Here is a 24,967-nt window from a genome sequence, read left to right as displayed (position 1 = left end):
TTTCTGTCTGATAAGGTGGTAAGATAGATATGCTAGTAACATGAAAAGATAAGAGTTGATCAGTGACTTAAGACAGGTGCAAATAAAGTACTATAGAAGTGCTGAGGAGGAAGAAATTTCTGTTTCAGAAACCAGAAACCCGAAACCCATGGATCATTATAGACTGTTTCTCATCTGTCAGAAATAAGTCATAACTACACATAATTTGAAAAGATATGTTTATCCCTCAGTGATTTTGAAAACATTTCCTTAAAGTATTTTCATTATACCTAGTAAGCATTACATTTTTTACAGCAAAATTAAGCCAGTAATTTGAGTCTCATTTCAATCTCTTACTGATCATTGCTTAAACTTCAAGAAGGGTCCTTTTAAAATCTGTTCTCAGTAGTGAATATCTTACTACTGATACTAGTATCTTCCTTAATTTTTTTACTCTATGTATCAGCATTCTGACAGTTGGCTTGAGCATATTCGTAAGTAAAATTATCTTAATTGTACGATTACTTTGATGTCTTTAAGGCCTGAGTCCCACATATCCCAGTTTCGTATTCCCTTTAAATTTAAATATAGTTTTGTATACCCTTTAAGTTTATTTTTCCTATTGTAGTGTTACAGCCTTTGTAATCTTCAGTTACTTAAAATGACCAAATTACTTCAAATTACAGTACTTAAAGTTTTAAATTCCATTTTGGATAGATACCAAAAGTGTTCTGTTTGATAATGTGTGTATAAGCACATTGTAAATTTTATTTTATTTTATTTTATTATTATTATTTTTTTGCGGTATGCGGGCCTCTCACTGTTGTGGCCTCTCCCATTGCAGAGTACAGGCTCGGGATACGCAGGCTCAGCGGCCATGGCTCACGGGCCTAGCCGCTCCGCGGCATGTGGGATCTTCCCGGACCGGGGCACGAACCCGTGTCCCCTGCATCGGCAGGCGGACTCTCAACCACTGTGCCACCAGGGAAGCCCCACATTGTAAATTTTAAATGTTAGTTGTTAAACTGGTTAGACCAATATAAAACATAATTTGCAGTCTACTTAATAACTTTCAGCCTCTTAACATGTTTAGTGTCAATTAGAAAATACTTTCTAAGTTACAAAAGGCTGATTGTTTAGGCATGACAAATTTGTCATTTGGAAAAGTTGACTTTCTTCATCTGTCTTCATTAATCTTACTTGACGTAATTTATTTATTTAGTTAGGAGGAGAGGTAGAGAGTTAAGTCTATCTGCAGAGTTTACTCATATATTTTGAGTTTTCTATTTACATTTCACTTGGTTGTGGAATATTTGTTTATAATCTTGGATCTGTGTGCTGCCTGTGGGGTCTGATTTTTTTAAGGAACAGTTACTTTTTATCCTGTGTATGAGAGTTGTACATATTCATTATAGAAAATTTGTAACATGCAGAAAAACATAAAAGATAATAAAACAATCATTAATCTGAAATGTTTAAGATTTTGGCATAGGATATTCTCATCTTGATTCTATATATTCCTGCCAGCCTATCGGTTATTCTTTGTATATACATGTTTATATATATATTAAGATTGGAATTACACTATTTGGAAGTTTTTTCATTTTAGCTTAATGTATTGTGGACATTTTATCATGGTTTTAAACGATCTCTAACAATCATTTTAATGATAGCAGATCCTATTCAGTAGATTTACCCACATCCATTAACTGATCTTCAGTTGCTGTACACATACATTGTTTTGTTTTGTTTTTTAAAATTTTTCTATTATTTCAGGTTGTTTAACTGTTAATAGTTTCTCTACATAGAATATGGCATTTTGAAACTGTACAAAGCTTTTGATTGCTAATACTTACATATTCTCAAATCTGGGAAAGGGTAGTGACCTTTGTTGGCTGACATGACTTAATATTGCTACAAAATATGTTACTATTTTCCTTTATAGAAATTCTGAAAATTATTGTAGAAATGTTTTTACCTCATATGAACCATCTGACATTGGAACAGACTTTCTTTTCACAAGTGCTGCCAAAGGTATAGTACTATTATTATCTTAATCAATTTACTTGTTATAAAGGCTGTTAAGATCTGGCCTCAGTTTTAGACCATTTATTCTTAATTTCTTAATGTATCACTTTTTTTGTTTTTGGTTGCGCCGCGAGGCTTGTGGGATCTTAGTTCCCTGACCAGAGATTGAACCCGGGCCCACAGCAGTGAAAGTGCCAAGTCCTAACGACTGGACTGCCAGGGAGTTCCCAATGTATCACATATTTGAAATACAAATAAAATAGTTAAAAATAGATCTTATGTGAGAATATGATGGTGTCATTATGATGTCAGGTGATTAAAAAACATATTTTCAGAGACTATGGATCCTTTACTAATTGAATTTACATTATTTGTAGTTGGTTTTAAATACTCTTGTATTTTAAAGCTATTCATTGAAAATTGGGATGGATGATGAAGTTAGTTAAGTCTCTTTCTTTATCTTCTCTGTAGAATTTATTAATAATTGTTAAATTTCATTTTCTGGAAAAATGGAGCCAAAATTTATTAAAGAAGCCTAAGAATAAAAATGGCTGGAATATTGGTAAAATCAAGTAACTTAAAAGAAAATATCAGATTCACCAGCTGCATTGTTACCTTTTAGATATATGTGGTATACCTTTTCTCTGAAAAGCAGAGTCATAACTTTTTTTTTTAATTGTGGGAACTAAACATACTTTGGTGACAAAATGAAACTTTTTTTTTATGATAACTTATCTCTTACTGGAATGGATTTCTAAGTTTAGCTTTGAAACAAATAATTATCAGAACTCCTTTTACTCGTATTCACTCGATTGTTCTTTATCTAAAAAGTTTCTTAAAATTTGTTCTTGACTGCCAAAAAAAGGTCCAGCTAGTATATAGATGAAAACGAGATGTTGAGTGTTAACAGGCTTATGGGAAGCAGTACCCTCTTTAGTTACAGTGTGTTGCTGACTATGGTTATTCTTGTAGTGTAGTGTTTAGGCCATTTAACTTGTTGAGAGTATTAAGATCTTAGGTTGGCTAATGTTTCACAGACAAAAACACTTAGTTCTGAGGTCACGTACTATGTCTCTAACCCAGGAACAGTATTTTGAGTTGGTCAGAAAGGGAAAGTGAATAGGTAATTCAGCACAAATTCATTACCACTACCAGAAAATATCCTTGTAAATGTTCACATGGATGTTGATTGGTTAAGATATCATCTTTTATTTATTTAAGTGTAAGAGTAGCACTTTTGTTACATCACCAAAAAATGAACTTTGAGTGATATTTTTTTATGGATGTTATTAAGTAGATTCAAATCACAGAAATGGAAGACAAATCAATTTTTGTTGGAGGCTTTTTTTTTTAAGGAGATTCTATTGTAGAAAAATAGTATACAAAAAATAGAAATACTATAGAAACACTATACAAAATATATATTTTATTAACTTTATTAGGTGCAGTTGTTATACTAGACAATATCCCGTAGCTGTTAATAATGCAAAATCAAATCTAATTTATTTCTTTAAAGATACGCCTTTCCTTTTTTAATGACTTCTGTTACTACTGTTTATGACCTGCTTTGTTTTCACAGACTGTGAGATTATTTGATGACATGATGTATGAGTTAACCAGTCAAGCCAGAGGACTATCAAGCCAAAATTTAGAAATCCAGACCACTGTAAGAAATATTTTACAGGTATGTCAAATATATTAGAAAGGGGGGTGGGAGAGCTTAGTGTGAAATATTAATTAACTTTATATTCTCTATATAATGCCCCAATGCTAGAATTAAATTTATAGAATTAAAGATATAAAGATATTGCAAAAAACATAAATTCTGAATTTCTTATACAATTTCATGCTTAGTAAATACCTAAACTCGTATAAGAAGCCAAGTAATCAAGATAGCATGCCCTGCCTGTAATTCTAAAGCATATGTGTAGAACACCTGCCATATACTTTGATGTTGTGGGTTAGGATTCCAACTTCTTCTTTTTTTCTTTTTTTTTTTTTTAATCAAATGGCTAGCCAGGTTTTTTGGGGGGGGGGGTTCCCTAAGATTTTTTTGATGTGGACCATTTTTAAAGTCCTTATTAAATTTGTTACAATATTGCTTCTGTTTTTTCATTTTTGGTTTTTTGGCTACGAGGCATGTGAGATCTTAGCTCCCCGACCAGGGATCGAACCTGTACCCCCTGCGTTGGAAGGCGAAGTCTTAACCACTGGACTGCCAGGGAAGTCCCTAGCCACTTTTAATATTTGTAGTTCTGACAGACTGTAGTTATGTGTAAGGAGGAACAGAGAGAGGGTCCATTTTGCTCACTGCTGTATCCCTAGCACTCAGCATATTGTCTGACACCTTTTAGGTACACAGAAAATATATTCTGAATGAAACTTCTTTCCATATTTCCAGACAATGGTACAGCTATTAGGAGCTCTTACAGGATGTGTTCAGCATGTCTGTGCCACTCAGGAATCCATCATTCTAGAAAATATTCACAGTCTTCCCTCCTCAGTCCTACATGTAATCAAAAGTACATTTGTACATTGTAAGGTAAGTGATGGGTCTAAGTACACTTTACTTTTTTTTAACATTTTAAAAATATTTTTATTTATTTTTTTCTGGCTGAGTTGGGTCTTTGTTGCTGTGCGCGGGCTTTCTCTAGTTGCGGTGAGCGGGGGCTACTCTTCGTTGTGGTGCGCAGGCTTCTCATTGCAGTGGCTTCTCTCATTGCAGAGCACAGGCTCTAGGCACCCGGGCTTCAGGAGTTGTGGCTTGCAGGCTCTGGAGTGCAGGCTTAGTAGTTGTGGCGCATGGGCTTAGTTGCTCCGTGGCATGTGGGATCTTCCTGGACCAGGGCTCAAACCCGAGTCCCCTGCATGGGCAGGCGGATTCTTAACCACTGCGCCACCAGGGAAGCCCTAAGTACACTTTAAATGGCCTAAAATCCATGGGCAAAGGGGCTGAGTTTGTGGTGCTTACAGTATTTGTTCATAAGTTTACATTTTTTTTTTATTTTTTTTTTTATTTTTTAAACATCTTTATTGGGGTATAATTGCTTTACAATGGTGTGTTAGTTTCTGCTTTATAACAAAGTGAATCAGTCATACATAAACATATGTTCCCGTATGTCTTCCCTCTTGCGTCTCCCTCCCTCCCACCCTCCCTATCCCACCCCTCCAGGCTGTCACAAAGCACCGAGCCAATATCCCTGTGCCATGCGGCTGCTTCCCACTAGCTATCTACCTTACTACGTTTGTTAGTGTGTATATGCCCATGACTCTCTCTCGCCCTGTCACAGCTCACCCTTCCCCCTCCCCATAACCTCAAGTCCGTTCTCTAGGAGGTCTGCGTCTTTATTCCTGCTTTACCCCTAGGTTCTTCATGACATTTTTTTTCTTAAATTCCATATATATGTGTTAGCATACGGTATTTGTCTTTTTCTTCCTGACTTACTTCACTCTGTATGACAGACTCTAGGTCTATCCACCTCATCACAAATAGCTCAATTTCGTTTCTTTTTATGGCTGAGTAATATTCCATTGTATATATGTGCCACATCTTCTTTATCCATTCCTCCGATGATGGGCACTTAGGTTGTTTCCATCTCCGGGCTATTGTAAATAGAGCTGCAATGAACATTTTGGTACATGACTTTTTTTGAATTTCGGTTTTCTCAGGGTATATGCCCAGTAGTGGGATTGCTGGGTCATATGGTAGTTCTATTTGTAGTTTTTTAAGGAACCTCCATACTGTTCTCCGTAGTGGCTGAACCAATTCACATTCCCACCAGCAGTGCAAGAGTGTTCCCTTTTCTCCACACCCTCTCCAGCATTTATTGTTTCTAGATTTTTTGATGATGGCCATTCTGACTGGTGTGAGATGATATCTCATTGTAGTTTTGATTTGCATTTCTCTAATGATTAATGATGTTGAGCATTCTTTCATGTGTTTGTTGGCAGTCTGTATATCTTCTTTGGAGAAATGCCTATTTAGGTCTTCTGCCCATTTGGATTGGGTTGTTTGTTTTCTTGTTATTGAGCTGCATGAGCTGCTTGTAAATTTTGGAGATTAATCCTTTGTCGGTTGCTTCATTTGCAAATATTTTCTCCCATTCTGAGGGTTGTCTTTTGGTCTTGTTTATGGTTTCCTTTGCTGTGCAAAAGCTTTGAAGTTTCATTAGGTCCCATTTGTTTATTTTTGTTTTTATTTCCATTACTCTAGGAGGTGGGTCAGAAAGGATCTTGCTGTGATTTATGTCATAGAGTGTTCTGCCTATGTTTTCCTCTAAGAGTTTGATAGTTTCTGGCCTTACATTTAGGTCTTTAATCCATTTTGAGCTTATTTTTGTGTATGGTGTTAGGGAGTGATCTAATCTCATACTTTTACATGTACCTGTCCAGTTTTCCCAGCACCACTTATTGAAGAGGCTGTCCTTTCTCCACTGTACATTCCTGCCACCTTTATCAAAGATAAGGTGTCCATATGTGCATGGGTTTATCTCTGGGCTTTCTATCCTGTTCCATTGATCTATCTTTCTGTTTTTGTGCCAGTACCATACCGTCTTGATAACTGTAGCTTTGTAGTATAGTCTGAAGTCAGGGAGCCTGATTCCTCCAGTTCCTTCTTTCCTTCTCAAGATTGCTTTGGCTATTCGGGGTCTTTTGTGTTTCCATACAAATTGCAAGATTTTTTGTTCTAGTTCTGTGAAAAATGCCATTGGTAGTTTGATAGGGATTGCATTGAATCTATAGATTGCTTTGGGTAGTAGAGTCATTTTCACAATGTTGATTCTTCCAATCCAAGAACATGGTATATCTCTCCATCTATTTGTATCATCTTTAATTTCTTTCATCAGTGTCTTATAATTTTCTGCATACAGGTCTTTTGTCTCCTTAGGTAGGTTTATTCCTAGATATTTTATTCTTTTTGTTGCAATGGTAAATGGGAGTGTTTTCTTGATTTCGCTTTCAGATTTTTCATCATTAGTATATAGGAATGCCAGAGATTTCTGTGCATTAATTTTGTATCCTGCCACTTTACCAAATTCATTGATTAGCTCTAGTAGTTTTCTGGTAGCATCTTTAGGGTTCTCTATGTATAGGATCATGTCATCTGCAAACAGTGACAGCTTTACTTCTTCTTTTCCGATTTGGATTCCTTTTATTTCCTTTTCTTCTCTGATTGCTGTGGCTAAAACTTCCAAAACTATGTTGAATAAGAGTGGTGAGAGTGGGCAACCTTGTCTTGTTCCTGATCTTAGTGGAAATGCTTTCAGTTTTTCACCATTGAGGATGATGTTTGCTGTGGGCTTGTCATATATGGCCTTTATTATGTTGAGGAAAGTTCCCTCTATGCCTACTTTCTGCAGGGTTTTTATCATAAATGGGTGTTGAATTTTGTCAAAAGCGTTCTCTGCATCTATTGAGATGATCATATGGTTTTTCTCCTTCAGTTTGTTAATATGGTTTATCACATTGATAGATTTGCGTATATTGAAAAATCCTTGCATTCCTGGAATAAACCCCACTTGATCATGGTGTATGATCCTTTTAATGTGCTGTTGGATTCTGTTTGCTAGTATTTTGTTGAGGATTTTTGCATCTATGTTCATCAGTGATATTGGCCTGTAGTTTTCTTTCTTTGTGACATCCTTGTCTGGTTTTGGTATCAAGGTGATGGTGGCCTCGTAGAAGGAGTTTGGGAGTGTTCCTCCCTCTGCTATATTTTGGAAGAGTTTGAGAAGGATAGGTGTTAGCTCTTCTCTAAATGTTTGATAGAATTCGCCTGTGAAGCCATCTGGTCCTGGGCTTTTCTTTGTTGGAAGATTTTTAATCACAGTTTCAATTTCAGTGCTTGTGATTGGTCTGTTCATATTTTCTATTTCTTCCTGATTCAGTCTTGGCAGGTTGTGCATTTCTAAGAATTTGTCCATTTCTTCCAGATTGTCCATTTTATTGGCATAGAGTTGCTTGTAGTAATCTCTCATGATCTCTTTTATTTCTGCAGTGTCAGTTGTTACCTCTCCTTTTTCATTTCTACTTCTATTGATTTGAGTCTTCTCCCTTTTTTTCTTGATGAGTCTGGCTAGTGGTTTATCTATTTTGTTTATCTTCTCAAAGAACCAGCTTTTAGTTTTATTGATCTTTGCTATTGTTTCCTTCATTTCTTTTTCATTTATTTCTGATCTGATTTTTATGATTTCTTTCCTTCTGCTAGCTTTGGGGTTTTTTTGTTCTTCTTTCTCTAATTGCTTGAGGTGCAAGGTTAGGTTGTTTATTCGAGATGTTTCCTGCTTCTTAAGGTGGGCTTGTATTGCTATAAACTTCCCCCTTAGAACTGCTTTTGCTGCATCCCACAGGTTTTGGGTCGTTGTGTCTCCATTGTCATTTGTTTCTAGGTATTTTTTGATTTCCTCTTTGATTTCTTCAGTGATCACTTCATTATTAAGTAGTGTATTGTTTAGCCTCCATGTGTTTGTATTTTTTACAGATCTTTTCCTGTAATTGATATCTAGTCTCATGGCGTTGTGGTCAGAAAAGATACTTGATACAATTTCAATTTTCTTAAATTTACCAAGGCTTGATTTGTGACCCAAGATATGATCTATCCTGGAGAATGTTCCATGAGCACTTGAGAAAAATGTGTATTCTGTTGTTTTTGGATGGAGTGTCCTATAAATATCAATTAAGTCCATCTTGTTTAATGTATCATTTAAAGCTTGTGTTTCCTTATTTATTTTCATTTTGGATGATCTGTCCATGGGTGAAAGTGGGGTGTTTAAGTCCCCTACTATGAATGTGTTACTGTCGATTTCCCCTTTTATGGCTGTTAGTATTTGCCTTATGTATTGAGGTGCTCCTATGTTGGGTGCATAAATATTTACAATTGTCATATCTTCTTCTTGGATCGATCCCTTGATCATTATGTAGTGTCCTTCTTTGTCTCTTTTAATAGTCCTTAATTTAAAGTCTATTTTGTCTGATATGAGAATTGCTACTCCAGCTTTCTTTTGGTTTCCATTTGCATGGAATATCTTTTTCCATCCCCTTACTGTCAGTCTGTATGTGTCTCTAGGTCTGAAGTGGGTCTCTTGTAGACAGCATATATAAGGGTCTTGTTTTTGTATCCATTCAGCTAATCTGTGTCTTTTGGTGGGAGCATTTAGTCCATTTACATTTAAGGTAATTATCGATATGTATGTTCCTATTCCCATTTTCTAAATTGTTTTGGGTTCGTTATTATAGGTCTTTTCCTTCTCTTGTGTTTCTTGCCTAGAGAAGATCCTTTAGCATTTGTTGTAAAGCTGGTTTGGTGGTGCTGAACTCTCTCAGCTTTTGCTTGTCTGTAAAGGTTTTAATTTCTCCATCAAATCTGAATGAGATCCTTGCTGGGTAGAGTAGTCTTGGCTGCAGGTTTTTCTCCTTCATCACTTTCAGTATGTCCTGCCACTCCCTTCTGGCTTGTAGGGTTTCTGCTGAGAGATCAGCTGTTAACCTTATGGGGATTCCCTTATGTGTTATTTGTTGTTTTTCCCTTGCTGCTTTTAATATGCTTTCTTTGTATTTAATTTTTGACAGTTTGATTAATATGTGTCTTGGCGTATTTCTCCTTGGATTTATCCTGTATGGGACTCTCTGTGCTTCCTGGACTTGATTAACTATTTCCTTTCCCATATTAGGGAAGTTTTCAACTATACTCTCTTCAAATATTTTCTCAGTCCCTTTCTTTTTCTCTTCTGGAACCCCTATAATTCGAATGTTGGTGCGTTTAATGTTGTCCCAGAGGTCTCTGAGACTGTCCTCAGTTCTTTTCATTCTTTTTTCTTTATTCTGCTCTGCAGTAGTTATTTCCACTATTTTATCTTCCAGGTCACTTATCCGTTCTTCTGCCTCAGTTATTCTGCTATTGATCCCATCTAGAGTACTTTTAATTTCATTTATTGTGTTGTTCATCGTTGCTTGTTTCATCTTTAGTTCTTCTAGGTCCTTGTTAACTGATTCTTGCATTTTGTCCAATCTATTGTCCATTCTGTCTCCAAGATTTTGGATCAACCTTACTATCATTATTCTGAATTCTTTTTCAGGTAGACTGCCTATTTCCTCTTCATTTGTTAGGTCTGGTGCATTTTTATCTTGCTCCTTTATCTGCTGTGTGTTTTTCTGTCTTCTCATTTTGCTTATCTTACTGTGTTTGGGGTCTCCTTTTTGCAGGCTGCAGGTTCGTAGTTCCTCCTGTTTTTGATGTCTGTCTCCAGTGGCTAAGGTTGGTTCAGTGGGTTGTGTAGGCTTCCTGGTGGAGGGGACTAGTGCCTGTGTTGTGGTGGATGAGGCTGGATCTTGTCTCTCTAGTGGGCAGGTTCACGTTTGGTGGTGTGTTTTGGGGTGTCTGTGGCCTTATTATGATTTTAGGCAGCCTCTCTGCTAATGGGTGGGGTTGTGTTCCTGTTTTGCTAGTTGTTTGGCATAGGTTTTCCAGCACTGTGGCTTGCTGGTCGTTGAGTGAAGCTGGGTGCTGGTGTTAAGATGGAGGTCTCTGGGAGATTTTCGCCGTTTGATATTATGTGGAGCTGGGAGGTCTCTTGTTGACCAGTGTCCTGAAGTTGGCTCTCCTACCTCAGAAGCAGAGCCCTGCCTTCTGGCTGGAGCACCAAAAGCTTTTCATCCACACGGCTCAGGATAAAAGGGAGAAAAAGTAGAGGGAATTAGTAGAAGTATGAGGAAAGAAAGAAGGAAAGGAGGGTAGGAAGGAAGGAAGAAAGAAGCAAAGAAGAAAAGAAGGCAAGAAGGAAAGAAAGAAGGGAGGGAGGGAGGGAGGAAGGAAGGAAGGAGGGAAAGAAGGAAAAAAGACAGAAAGAAAGAAGATACAGTAAATATAAAATAAAGTATAATAAAGTTATTGAATTAAAAAGTTCTTATTTAGAAAAAAAAAAAGGGACGGATAGAACCTTAGGACAAATATTGGAAGCAAAGCTATACAGACAAAGTCTTACACAGAAGCATACACATACACCCTCACTAAAAGAGGTAAATGGGGAAAAATCATAAATCTTGCTATCAGAGACCACCTTCTCAATTTGGGATGATTCGTTGTCTAAAGGAGGGAAGGAAGGAAGGAAAGAAAGAAAGAAAGAACGAAGGTAGAGTATAATAACGTTATTAAAATTAATTATTAAGAAAAAAATTAAAAAAAAAAACATAGACGGATAGAACCCTAGGACAAATGGTGGAAGCAAGACTATACAGACAAGATCTCACACAGAAGCATACACATACACATTCACAAAAAGAGGAAAAGGGAAAAAATCATAGATCTTGCTCCTAAAGTCCACTTCCTTAATTTGGGATGATTGGTTGTCTATTCAGGTATTCCACAGATGCAGGTACATCAAGTTGATTGTTGAGCTTTAATCCGCTGCTTCTGAGGCTGCTGGGAGAGATTTCCCTTTCTCTTCTTTGTTCTCACAGCTCCCAGGGCTCAGCTTTGGATTTGGCCCTGCCACTGCGTGTAGGTCGCTGGAGGGCGTCTGTTTTTTGCTCAGACAGGATGGGGTTAAAAGAGCCGCTGATTAGGGGGCTCTGGCGCACTCAGGCCGGCGGGGAGGGAGGGGCACGGAGTGCGGGGCGGGCCTGCGGTGGCAAAGGCCGGCGTGACTTTGCACCAGCCTGAGGCGCGCTGTGCGTTCTCCCGGGGAAGTTGTCCCTGGATCCCGGGAACCTGGCAGTGGCGGGCTGCACAGGCTCCGCGGAAGAGGGGTGTGGAGAGTGACCTGTGCTCGCACACAGGCCCCTTGGTGGCGGCAGCAGCAGCCTTAATGTCTCCCGCCCGCCTCTGGGGTCCGCGCTTTTAGCCGCGGCTTGCGCCCGACTCTGGATTCCGCGCTTTCAGCCGCGGCTCGCGCCCGTCTCTGGGGTTCGCGCTTTTAGCCGCGGCTCGCGCCCGTCTCTGGAGTTCCTTTAAGCAGCGTTCTTAAACCCCTCTCCTCACGCCCCAGGAAACAAAGAGGGAAGGAAAAGTCTCCTGCCTCTTCGGCAGGTGCAGACTTTTCCCCGGACTCCCTCCCGGCTAGCTGTGGTGCACTAACCCCTTCAGGCTATGTTCAAGCCGCCAACCCCAGTCCTCTCCCTGCGCTCCGTCGGAAACCGAAACCCGAGCCTCAGAGCCTCAGCTCGCAGCCCCGCCCGCCCCGGCGGGTGAGCAGACAAGCCTCTCGGGCTGGTGAGTGCCGGTCGGCACCGATCCTCTGTGCGGGAATCTCCCCGCTTTGCCCTCCGTACCCGTTGCTGTGCACTCCTCCGCAGCTTCGAAGCTCCCCCCTCCGCCTCCCGCAGTCTCCGCCCGCGAAGGGGCTTCCTAGTGTGTGGAAAGTTTTCCTCCTTCACAGCTCCCTCCCACTGGTGCAGGTGCCGTCCCTATTCTTTTGTCTCTGTTTTTTCTTTTTTTTCTTTTGCCCTACCCAGGTACGTGGGGAGTTTCTTGCCTTTTGGGAGGTCTGAGGTCTTCTGCCAGCCTTCAGTAGGTGTTCTGTAGGAGTTGTTCCACGTGTAGATGTATTTCTGGTGTATCTGTGGGGAGGAAGGTGATCTCCGCGTCTTACTCTTCCGCCATCTTCCGCCTTCCCTCCATAAGTTTACATTTTAACCTATATTATTGCAGTGCATTTTTCCATAGAACAAAAAGCATGTATGTAAATATTTGTTTCAAAATAAGTAGTTATAAAGAAATCTTAAAAAGGGGGCTCTTGCAGTTTTGTTGTTGTCTTATTCTATTTACTCTTGATAAGGAAAGAAGTGATACAGATTTGTGTCAAGTCGCAGGGATCCTCAAATATTTCTGTCATGGCATTGGTGGCTCAGATGAATTGCTTAACAATTAGGTGCCTGTAAAGGGACACTGACCTTTATTTAGTCCTGAGACAGCTTTAAAGCACAAAAGCTGGCCTAGGATTTGTGGGTCACAGGAAGTTTTGATAATGCTGTTTGTTGGATGAATGAAAATTGCTAGTTAACTAATGCTTCTCTTTGGTGACAGGGTACTGAAATGTCATGCACTGGACCTAATGTTATTTAGCTCCCTTTTAGTTCTATATTTGTAAGATCTTGGAAGTCAGAAATCATATTTTATACATACCTGCATCTCTCAAAGTACACTATGTATAATGGAGGTTCACTAAACATTTGTTTAATGAATGAATATGTCATTCACTAAGAATCATTAAATTTTTTTTTTTTTTGCTGGTGAGAATTCTTTTCTTTAATTGAAGTACAGTTGATTTACAGTGTTGTGTTAATTACTGCTGTACAGCAAAGTGATTCAGTTATATATATATGTACCTTACTCTTTTTTACTATTCTTTTTCATTATGATTTATCATAGGATACTGAATATAGTTCTCTGTGCTATACAGTAGGACCTTGTTGTTTATCCATTCTATATATGAAAGCTTGCATCTGCTAACCCCAACCTCCCACTCCATCCTTCCTGCAACCCCCTCCCCCTTGGCAACCACCAGTCTGTTCTCTGTGATTCTGTTTCTGTCATAGACAGGTTCATTTGTGTCATATATGTATTTTTTTTATTTTATAAATTTATTTATTTATTTTTAGCTGCGTTGGGTCTTTGTTGCTGTGCGTGGGCTCTATCTAGTTGCTGCGAGTGGGAGCCACTCTTCATTGCGGTGTGTGGGCTTCTCATTGCAGTGGCTTCTCCTGTTTCAGAGCACGGGCTCTAGGTGCACGGGCTTCAGTAGTTGTGGCTCGCGGGCTCTAGAGCGCAGGCTCAGTAGTTGTGGCGCACGGGCTTAGTTGCTCTGCGGCATGTGGGAGCTTCCCAGACCAGGGATCAAACCCATATCCCCTGCATTGGCAGGCGGACTCTTAACCACTGCGCCACCAGGGAAGTCCCTGTGTCATATTTTAGATTCCACATGTAAGTGATATCATATTGTATTTGTCTTTCTCTTTCTGACTTCACTTAGTCTGATAATTTCTAGTTGCATCCAGGTTGCTGCAAATGGCATTACTTTGTTCTTTTTCATGCCTGAGTAGTATTCCATTGTATATATGTACCACATCTTCTTTATCCATTCATCTGTCTAAGGACATTTAGGTTGTTTCCATATGTTGGCTATTATGAATAGTGCTGCTATGAACATAGGCATGCATGTATCTTTTTGAATTATAGTTTTGTCCAGATATATGCCCAGGAGTGGGATTGCTAAATCATGGTAATTCTATTTTTAGTTTCCTGAGGAACCTCTGTACTGTTCTCCGCAGTGGCTGCACCAACTTACATTCTGATGCTATTCTGCACCCCATGTTTTGCATATGCTCCCCACCCACCTACTGTCTAAAAGCATTACATTTATGAGCTCTGATAGAATGAATTAAAATAAATTTGGCTCTTGAGTTTTTTATGATTTGCTTTTTCTCTCGTTTTTATTCCTTTGTGGTCAGAATAGCGAATCTGTTTATTCTGGGCGTTTACACCTAGTCTCAGACCTTCTGCAGGCTCTTTTCAAGGAGGCCTATTCTCTTCAAAAGCAGCTAATGGAACTGCTGGATATGGTTTGCATTGACCCTTTAATAGATGAGAATGATGACATTTTGAATATGGTAGTAGGTGAGTGAAAAAAACTTACTACTTAGTATATGATGTATATTGACTATAAACTGTACATCAATTAAATTATTGAACCCAATGTTTCTAATGATTCATTATATCATGTGTAAAAAAATTTAAATCCTACCCAATAAACTTTTAATCTCTTAAATTTTAGATTTTGTAAAATTGATATTTGATGCATTAACATAGATTTATATATTTAGTCAATGTTCAAAGTAGGTTGTTACTCCACAGTGATTAACAAAGAAAGTTATGCAATTTTATACCCTCTAAAGTAGTCCACATTCTGAAGCAGTAGCTTTCAGTGTTTTTAAACCATAACTTCATAGTAAGAAATGAAGTTTGCATTTCTTCCCGGAACACATATAATTACGTACTTGTATGTATGTTTGTGAATGTGTATGTATATACTACATTTATTTATTGTACTTGAAATAATGTACTCTATTATAGTCTATTTCATTTTTAAAGAATTGCTGATTGCTACTTTATTAATTTCATCACTTACCAATGGATCATGGCCCAGAGTTTGAAAAGCAGTACTCTAATAAAAAGATTGCATTCATAGCTTCAGCATAAAGAGAGTAAGGTGGTTTTGTGCAGTATTATCAGGCATCTTTTGCTCTGTAACAAACCAACCCAAAAATCTATTACATTAAAGTAACTACTAGGGAGTTCCCAGGCCGCCCAGTGGTTAAGACTCGGTGCTTTCACTGCTGGGGCCTGGGTTCAGTCCCTGGTCAGGGAACTAAGATCCTGCAAGCCACGTGGCATGGCAAGAAGGAAAGAAAGAAAGGAAAAAAGAAAGGAGGGAGGGAGGGAGGAAGCAGAGATGGAGGGAAAGAGAGGGAGGGGGGGAGAGAGGAAGGAAGAAAGAAATCAAGCAACTACTGTTTCATTTATTCATGATTCTGAGTTAGTGTTTTAGGCTGGGCTCAGGTAGAACAGCTTTCTCTGCTTCATGTGGTGTAACTGGCTCACTCAGTTTGTGGTCACTGACCTCACTCACGGTCGTTTGTCGGCAGAGGGAGAGATAATGTCCTGAGCCAGTCCCATGTAGCCCATCATGCAGCAGGTTAGCCCAGGCTCTGCTACCTGCTGATGGCCTCAGGGGTCCTAAGAGCAGCAAGAGAGGGCAGGCCCCAGTGTGCAGGCACGTTTAAAGTCTCTGCTTGGTTTATGTTTATTTTTGTCCTGTTGACCAAGTTATGTCGCGAAGCCCAGGGTCTGTGGAAGCGAACTGACTAAGAGCGTGGACACAGAAAGGGGGTTTATTGTGCCCATTGTAACAAATAATCTACCTCAGGCAAAGTACAAGCCTTAATGAGTACTGTGCAAATTCATTTGATTCTTCCTTGTTAGGTTTTCTTTCCTTAGCAGTATATTTTGTCATTTTTGATTTGAATATCTGTGGAATGTTTCAGTTACAATAGGGCATAATTTTTAGTCCACTGAACATTTTTAGTTTTATTTAGGTCATAGAGTAGGTATAAACATCAAACTTAATTTTCTATAATTTATAAAAACCCTAAATCAAAAGCGTGACACTTTCACTAATTATTTTGAGATAATTTTTTTCAAATTGTATTGCCTGTTTTAGCAAATGTCAAAATTGTTCAGTAGGTATTTTTAAATATAGAAGAAACTCACCCCATATGACCTTTGAATGTCCTAAGAGTTCTGTTATCTTTCTTTGTAGTTATTCATTCATTGCTGGATATCTGCTCTGTTATTTCCAGTATGGACCATGCATTTCATGCCAATACTTGGAAATTTATAATTAAGTAAGTTTCTGTTTTGTTTTGTTTTTACTTTTTGTAATATATTTTCCATATCCAAAAGTCTTAATTATTTGTAAGTTTTCTTAGATTGCATTTAAAACATTTTGTATGGGTGTGTACAATGTTTACTGACACTGCTCTCTTATAATCCAAATGTTGTACATGTAGCTCCCAAACTAAATCATACTTCTTTATTCTGCTCTCTCTCAAATTAAAAAAAGTTCTACTCAGTTAGCTAGTACATCTGAAATAATGGGCCATGGGTCTTAACCATGTGCCTACTGCTACTGTTGTTTAACTGACTATCAAGTATCCTACTTCCAGGCTTAGATAAATTAATAATCATAATTAGAGTTGAATATAATCCCCTCATTATATACTTTTGAGTTGCTCAATTTTAATTCCATTTATAATTTTAACTAGAGTGTTATGAAGGATTGCTAGGGAGAGTGTCCACAGCATTCATCAGATTCTTGGGGGTGGGAGGAGATATAGTTGAGATGTAAAAATGGTTAAGAATCTCTACTTTATACATATGCATAAAACATTAAAGGTAGTGTAATACTTTCAGGTCTTAGGTGTTTTTCTTGCACCGCCAGGTCATTACGTTGCCAACAAGTAATAATGCAGTGATTCAAAGTGTCAACTCAGAGCCATACCGCATATGCTTGAGTCCATTCTGAAATCACTTACCCCTCTGGAACTCTTAGGCAATTTGGTTAATTTCTCTGAGTCTTAGTTTGCTCATCTGAAAGTGGGAGTTATAACAATAGCACCTTCTTTGTGGGGTTATAGTGAGAATTGAGTTTATCAGTGTGAAATGCTTGCAACTCTGCAAGTCACACAGTGAGTGCCCAGTGAATTAGCCACACCACACCACACCACACCACACCACCGCCACCGCCACCGCCATCGCCATCGCCATCACCATTGAATATCTTCCAGTCTTGCCCCGCTCTGATTCATTTTCTATCCAGCATTCATACTGATCTTCTAAAAATGTAAATCAGATCATGTCACTCTACTGCTTAAAATCCATCCCAGTTTACTAAGAGTAACAACCTAATCCTCTCTGGCTCCCGCCTTCTTCACCAGCCCATCTCCATTGCGCTCTCCCTGTTCTCAGCTCCTCAAACATAACAAACTCTCCTGTCCCAGAGCCTTTTCACAGCTTTTCCCTCTGCCTGGGATGCTTCTCTCTTGTACTCTACACCTTGCTAATTCCTGCTTATCTTTCAGTTCTCAGTTTAAGTGTTATGTCTTGATGGTAGCATTCTTTTCATCCTCACCCTGAGAATCAGTTAGATTAGATCTCTCTATTGTAGCATCCTGGACTCTTCCAGCTTAACATTCATCACAGCTGTAATCAATTAACTATTCTTACACTATTTAATGTTCTCTTTTGTGCTAGACCACAAATTCCATGCAGACAGGGCAGAGATTGTGTCTTTTCATTCACCCCTCTATCTCCAGGGCTTCACAGAGTGTCTGGCATATAGGTAAGAGTTCAATTAATATTTTATAAGGAGAAATAAAAAATTATCAACTTACTCAAACTAACATGACAGCTTCAGAGGTAACGTCAGTACATCTTAATTATGCCGTGTCTGTTATATATGATGCATTTTGATTTTTTACACGTTCTTTCAAGTCATATTTTTATGGTCCTAAGTTACTTGATATGTTACTTGTGGTGATTATATTCTTTTCTTTTTATTCATTTAGGCAGAGTCTTAAGCACCAGTTGGTTATAAAGAGTCAGCTGAAACACAAAGATATAATTACTAGCTTGTGCGAAGACATTCTTTTCTCCTTCCGTTCTTGTTTACAGTTAGCTGAGCAGATGACACAATCAGATGCCCAGGTAAAAATATGGTCTAACAACACTGTGAACTGTAGCTCTTTTTCTTTTGGCAGTTACTAAATCTCATTTAGATCTATGGATCAGTTTACCTAAAAGGGTTTTAATTTGTTTTGTTTTTGTTTTCAATCTGTGGGATTATTTACAGCCCATAATTACTTTTCACTCAGAGCATTGCATTAGACCCCTGTGTGCTTTCGTTCCGTCTATAGTCTATCTGTCCCTCCCTTTTTATATACTCACTGGTTGGTCAAGGCATTCTCCTCAGAATCTTTTCTACCCTTGGACAAAAATCTAATTCCTTAGTCCTGTATTTATTTAAGGTCGTCTTGATGATATAGCCACAGTCAACCTTTTCTTCACCAATCCATTACAACCTGTAGAGATGCAGTATACAGCTGTGTGTATACTTGGTGTATACTTACATTTATATTGATTTCAAAAAGTTATAGTGTTGAATTGGCACCCCTTTTATAAAACAGATTGTATTCTAAAAATTTTTAATATGCTTATTGGGAATTGCAGTATATTTTCCTATAAGAGTGTTTATACATAGTGCCTTCTGTTCTCACACTAGCTCTTTAAAGTTTGTTTAACTCGTAATAGTCCTAAATTATAGGATTAATAGTAGTCAGGACCTCACAGTTATAAGCAATAATTTCAGTGGGAAAATGAGTTAAATATTTCTCCGTAGAATAACAGTAACATCCCTTCCTATTGTAGACCTGCAAACTGATACAGGGTATTCCTCTGTACCTGTGCTCTTCCCTGCCCAGCAGCTATGGGGGTGGACATGTAAGGATTCATCCAGTTCCTAAACACTGATCACAACTCATGGGGCAGGGATGATCTGGAAAGACAAACCCGAGAGGAGGGTGGAAGTTTGAAAAGGGGCCCTGAAGTTGGTAAGAGGGAGTGAGGAGTAACTTTAGGAAGGGGCACACCCTTTCCTTCTTGCTTCTCTTCTTTTTCTCTTTATCTATCCTTCCCTTACATCCTTTTTTCCTTTTCTTTTCTGTCCCCGCTTCCTTCATATACCCTTTCTGATTCCCCTCACCTTCCCGAAAGGAGAAGGCATTTTGTTGGGTATCCTGTGTCAATGGCAGGAAGGATGTTCCCCTATCCACCTTTATCCTATACCTCTGTATCCTCAACCTCAACCTTCTCTTTTTCCAATTTCCATCTTGCTTATCTTGACACCACAGATCCCCCAGTTAGAGTTACTTGGAGAGTAAGATTAGACAGAGATTCCTGGACAGGAGTGAGATGGGGAAAGCCCAAGCCACAGTATAGTCTATAATGGAAGAAGAAAGAGAGATCCCGAGGGTACCTGACCAGGATAGCTATTTGTACATGAAGTATTGAATACACAAGTTCAGTGTATATAAACTGCTTGTATATGAAAATCAGAGAATTTAAATAGTAAACTTTCCAAGCAAATTTTCATGTTTTGCCTTACTTGTTTTTCTTTACTTATTTGGTACTGATAAATGTAACTAGCACTACTTACTGTCCATTGCCTGAAATGGAGCTTTGAGAAGGTCTGTGTAGTTTCTCCATTCTTAACTCTAAATTTTGATTAGCATCGCCCTCTGCTGTTCACTATTGATATTTATTGAAGAATCAAACTATTTCATTAAATTCTTCCAAGCAGTTTTTTCACCTTGTTTTTAAAAACATCAGAATAAAACCTCTAGATTTCATAGGTAATATGCTATTTATGGAAGCATGTAGATGTATCAGTCCCTAAATTAGGTTCCTGAGGCTGCTATAACAAATTACCACAAATCAGGTGGCAAATTTGTTTGCTCACACTTCTAGAGGATAGAAGTCTGAAATGTGTCAGCAGGGCCCTGTTCTCTTGAAGGCTCTAGGGGAGAGTCTGCTCCATGCCTTTCTTAGTTTCTGCTGTCACTGGCATTCCTTGGCTTGCAGCTGTATAACTTCAGTCTCCGCCACCATCATCACGTGGTGTCCTCTCCCTGTCTCTTCTTATCATCTTCCTAATAGGGACACCAGTCATGTTAGATTAAGGGCACATCCTACTCCAGTATGACCTCATCTGAACTAATTGCGCCTACAATGTCCCTACTTCCAAATAAAGGTACTGGGGGTTAGGGCTTCACCCTGTCTTTTTAGGGGACACAGTTCAACCTGTGACAGCCTCTAAAATTGATATTTATTCTCTCTTAAGTCTTGAACGTGGTTTCAAAATGAGATTGTTATATTAGACTTTGTAACAAGCTTTTTAGCCACAAATAATTTAGTTTTTCTATAAAGATAGGGAAATTTATTTGTAACACTCTTAGATATAAATTTAATTTGCACTGTAATTCCTACTTTTGTTCGTAGAATGCTTACTGAAAGTTATATTCAGAAAATAAACTCATATTTTTATATGTATTGCCTACACTTAGATTCATTGCTCACTACCTTCAGATTTTATTGGTATTTTTCTTGTTTTATTTAAAGAAAGGAAGACTGAATACTCAATATTTTGAAACATTAAAAATGGTTTTCCTTGTTTATATCCCCACCCCCCCTTTTTTATTGGCATTGAGATGCAAACTTTCTGACTTAAACAGTTGAGTAAATCAAGGTGGGATAGTATTTGTGTTGTACACTTGCTTTTTGAAAATGTGAAAATCAGCTCTAGATTTAAGTGGTATGCTATTTAGTAATGAAGTAAAACCAGAGTCTTCAACCAAATCTTATACAATTTCCTCTTGAATGAGAAAGAAAAATTTAAAATTGGTGAATATGATAAGTTGTGTGTCACCATTTATTCATTTAATTCATTTACCAGCTATCTCCAGAGTCCTTACTGTGTGCCAGAAAATGTGCTGGGTACTAAATCAGCCATATCTTTCTGCCTCCAATAACTTATAGTCTAGGTTGGGAGATAGTATAAGCAGGTAATTAGACTAGTGTGATCTTCGGAGAATTGCGGGTTGGCCTATGTAAGTAAAGGTAGGAACCCAATCATGAAGTCAATAACAGTTTCTTGTGATGTGACATCTAAGCTGAATAAAATTTCTTATTGAGTATCTTATAAGTATCTTAGATTCATTTTTAATCTCTGTCCTTTTAAACTTCCATAGCAGTGTATGAGAGAGTTCATAATTATCAAAGAGGTGAATTTTCACCTAACTTACTCTTGCTGAGGAAAATTGACTATTTCCAAATATTTTTATAAAAGGTAAAAATGAAGGGTCATACTCAATTAGTGGATCATTCAATTCCACTTTGATTGGTTTAATTAAGGTTTTGATATATTTTTGTAAAGAGATTGAACATACACAGTTAATAAAGTTATTTCATTTGAAATTATTCTCCAAATTAAAGATAATAATGTATCTGTTTGACTTAATTTTAAGGTACTAATTTAAAGCTCTTTGGAGTATAGTGTGTATTACACATTTGGATGACATGACAACCAATATTTATTAAGCTAAGTTGCCTAAGTGTCAGACACTATTTAAACCTCACAGTAACCTTAGTGTAAGCCACATTGCACCCTCATAGAGAGGCTTGGTAACTTTCCCACGATCATGCAGATGTAGTGGTAAAGCCAGGATTTCAATCCAGGTAGGGTGACTCCACTGTCCTCTACACCCCCTGTATACACATAGATATCTTGGCATTACCCAGTGTTTTATCAACTTACAAATGTAATACATGCTCAGAAAACCCTCACACATTACACAAATACCTAACATGGACAGTGAAATCCTACTTTAATCTGCTACAGAGAACCACAGGTAAGATTTCGATTTATTTTGGGAGGGTTAGGGAGGAAATATTAACACATAACACACATTTAAAAATAATAATAGGATGATATTATACATATTGTTTTGCAGCATGAGTTTTTACTTAATCTGTCTTAGGGCTTTCTGTATTCATGAAGGTATATCTACCCAATTCCTTTTAATAGCTCTATGCTACTACATTTTGTGAATATACCTTGAATTTTTTTTTTTAATAATGAATCTCTATGTATTCATCATCCAATTTTATACCTTGAATTTATTTAACCATTCTCCAGCTGATGGATACTGGATTTATTTCCATTTTCATTATATAAGAAAGATTGCATTGCATACCTGTGCTGGTATTTCTATAGGATATATTTCCAAAAGTGGGATTGCTACTGGGTCAAGGAATTTATAACACTCTAGCTTTTAATAATAATGCAAAGAGTGTATTATTTTATGCTCCCATGACTGTTAAAATAAAGTGCTTGCTACTCCACTTCCTCAACTCTGGGATATTATCAGTCTTAAATCTTTGCTAATCAAATAGTTTTCTCCCCTCCCCCTTCAAAAGATATGTAATTAGGTTGTAATTTAGAATTTTTCAATTTTAGTTTATTGGAAATTTATATTTTCTGTGAACTGCCTTCTCATGTCTTACCTGTTTTCTTTTATATCTCATTCTTTTATTTATTTGTAAGACCTTTTTCTTTTGACCATCTACTGATCCCCATATAGCAAAGAACAATAAGGTATTAAAAGTTTCTTTCACTTTCAGATCAGTCAAAAATGATCACCTCTTTTGCTGTTATAGATTAAGATTTCTTTTCAGTGATGTAGAGTTTAATTTTTTGACATATTTTATCATTTGGTGTGTGTTTGTATTGCTTATAACAACTCAGAGAAGAATTACTTTTTTATGGAAAATGTTTACACTCTGTTTATTAAGAGATCTTTTTAGAAAATATTGTCTCATTTACAAGTTTAGCTAATTTCATATTCTTTTCCCATTCATTACGCTTTCTTATTTCCTTTTTTTGGAACAGGATAATACTGACTGCAAATTATTTCAGAAAACACTCAAATTGTGTCGTTTCTTTGCCAACTCCCTTTTGCACTATACTAAGGTAAGGCTTATTTTTTTAATAATGAGTGAATGTGAAATCTACAATACATTGTAAGTTATCCTGTTTTTATCATTCCTGCCCAAAACAATCTTTTGAAGTTATTTAGTCAAGAGTATATTTTGTAGGGTTTTTGGTTTTATATTGTTAATTGTTAAATATTGAGCATCTGTTATTTAAGTTGCTACCATCATATTGTTACTGATTTGTTTTTTTTAATTTTTTTTGAAGATTTATTTATTATTTTTGGCTGCATTGGGTCTTTATTGCTGCGCGTGGGCTTCCTCTAGTTGCGGCGAGCAGGGGCTACTCTTTGTTGCAGTGCATGGGCTTCTCATTGCGGTGGCTTCTCTTGTTGTGGAGCACAGGCTCTAGGCACATCGGCTTCAGCAGTTGCAGCACACAGGCTCAGTAGTTGCGTCACACAGGCCCTAGAGCACTCAGGCTTCAGTAGTTGCGGCGCATGGGCTCAGTAGTTGTGACACGTGGGCTCTAGGGTGCACAGGCTTTAGTAGTTGTGGCACGTGGGCTCAGTAGTTGTAGCTCACGGGCTCAGTAGTTGTGGCTTGTGGGCTGTAGAGCACAGGCGCACAGGCTTAGTTGCTCTGCAGCATGTGGGATCTTTCTGGACCAGGGCTTGAACCTGTGTCCCCTGCATTGGCAGGCAGATTCTTAACCACTGCGCCATCAGGGAAGTCCATATTGTTACTAGTTTTATTCAGTTTTCTGAAAAATTTATTTCTGTAAGCATAAACAAAATTATTTCTATAAGCCCAGATCAGTTTTCAGAAGATAATTCAATTTGCCTTTAAATACTGTTTATAAATTATTTCTACCATATTTCTAAATTAGGTTGTTGAAGTTTAAATGTTCAAACTTATGACAATTTTAAGAAGACCTGTCTATTTGGGACTCATCAGGATAGCATAGTGATTGTTGAAGATATATGAATAGAATAGATAAGCTGTCAAGGGAGATTATTTGGAAAGAAGAGGAGAGAATACTTACAGCAGCCAGTGAAAGAAATACCAATAGTAATAAATATTTGTAACTAAAAGAAGAAAACTATTGTCCATGTCGAATTTGTTTTTGACCTTGTCTTCCTCCTTTCTGAGGAAAAGATAAGGATCTCTGATGACTGTTTATTAGTGAGAATTCCATGGCAGGCTCACTGACTACTGACACATTGCCATCCTTGTTGGTGTGCTGTCCGAGTTCATCCTTCGGGGCCACTACCACTTACCGTAGCTGGCTGCTCTAACACCGGGTTCCCTACAGCTCGCAGGGTGTGTATTTCAGTGGCAGAGGTACAGGGTGGGAGGGTCCTGGCGCCAGTGGCACTTGTTGAGCAGTTACCCATCTGATATTTGCCGGAGTTGTTAGGAGGCAAAATTGTGCCTAATTATTCCATTTTTAAATCAATCCTTTTCTTTCGGGGGAATTTAAATTTTTTAAATAATTAGCTATCAGCTTGTTTTCTATATCATATAATACAATTAAAACTATTTCTTTGACATTCTAAGAGATAGCATAGCCATAATGGATAGAGCAGTCACAACTGTACTTGAATCCCCGCCCTACTGGTTTTTAGCTATGTGTCTCAGGTTGCTTGATACCTTAGCTTCAGCTTTCTAGCCTATAAAATGGGGGCAGTAATATGTCATAATATTTTTGAGAGGACTAAAATAATGTACGTAAAGTCACTACACGTCTACTGAGCATTTGGAGATATTCAGTAAATGATAGTTCCTAATTGTGGTTGCGTTGATAGTTTTAACAGTAAAGAATTTTAGGTGCTTTTAGCCTCATCCCCTTTTTTATTCTCA

At 37.9% G+C, this 24,967-nt stretch overlaps 1 protein-coding gene across 9 annotated transcripts in view; it reads left to right on the top strand.

The window, feature by feature from the left end:
• FIRRM (FIGNL1 interacting regulator of recombination and mitosis) overlaps nucleotides 1-24,967 on the top strand; it is a 246,035-nt gene that overhangs the window by 197,247 nt on the left and 23,821 nt on the right. For 5 of the 9 annotated variants that reach the window (XR_007479551.1, XM_033428048.2, XM_033428047.2 and 2 more), the window contains exons 2-9: nucleotides 434-473; nucleotides 1,925-2,013; nucleotides 3,587-3,691; nucleotides 4,409-4,549; nucleotides 14,452-14,617; nucleotides 16,320-16,404; nucleotides 18,127-18,265; nucleotides 23,064-23,144. Coding sequence is in view for 8 of the 9 variants with exons in the window: in XM_033428048.2 (XP_033283939.1) it covers nucleotides 434-473; nucleotides 1,925-2,013; nucleotides 3,587-3,691; nucleotides 4,409-4,549; nucleotides 14,452-14,617; nucleotides 16,320-16,404; nucleotides 18,127-18,265; nucleotides 23,064-23,144 (846 nt within the window). In the remaining variant the exon portion in view is untranslated. Of the gene's footprint in view, nucleotides 1-433; nucleotides 474-1,924; nucleotides 2,014-3,581; nucleotides 3,692-4,144; nucleotides 4,550-14,451; nucleotides 14,618-16,319; nucleotides 16,405-18,126; nucleotides 18,266-23,063; nucleotides 23,145-24,967 lie in introns of those variants that run through there. The other 4 variants (XM_033428049.2, XM_049715574.1, XM_033428051.2 and 1 more) reach the window with 4 other exon arrangements.

This window comes from Orcinus orca, chromosome 1, assembly GCF_937001465.1.
Source record: "Orcinus orca chromosome 1, mOrcOrc1.1, whole genome shotgun sequence".
In the NCBI taxonomy this organism is placed as follows: domain Eukaryota; kingdom Metazoa; phylum Chordata; class Mammalia; order Artiodactyla; family Delphinidae; genus Orcinus; species Orcinus orca.
The sequence above is the reverse complement of the archived record's forward strand: the minus strand, read 5'-3'. Positions and strand labels throughout refer to the sequence as shown.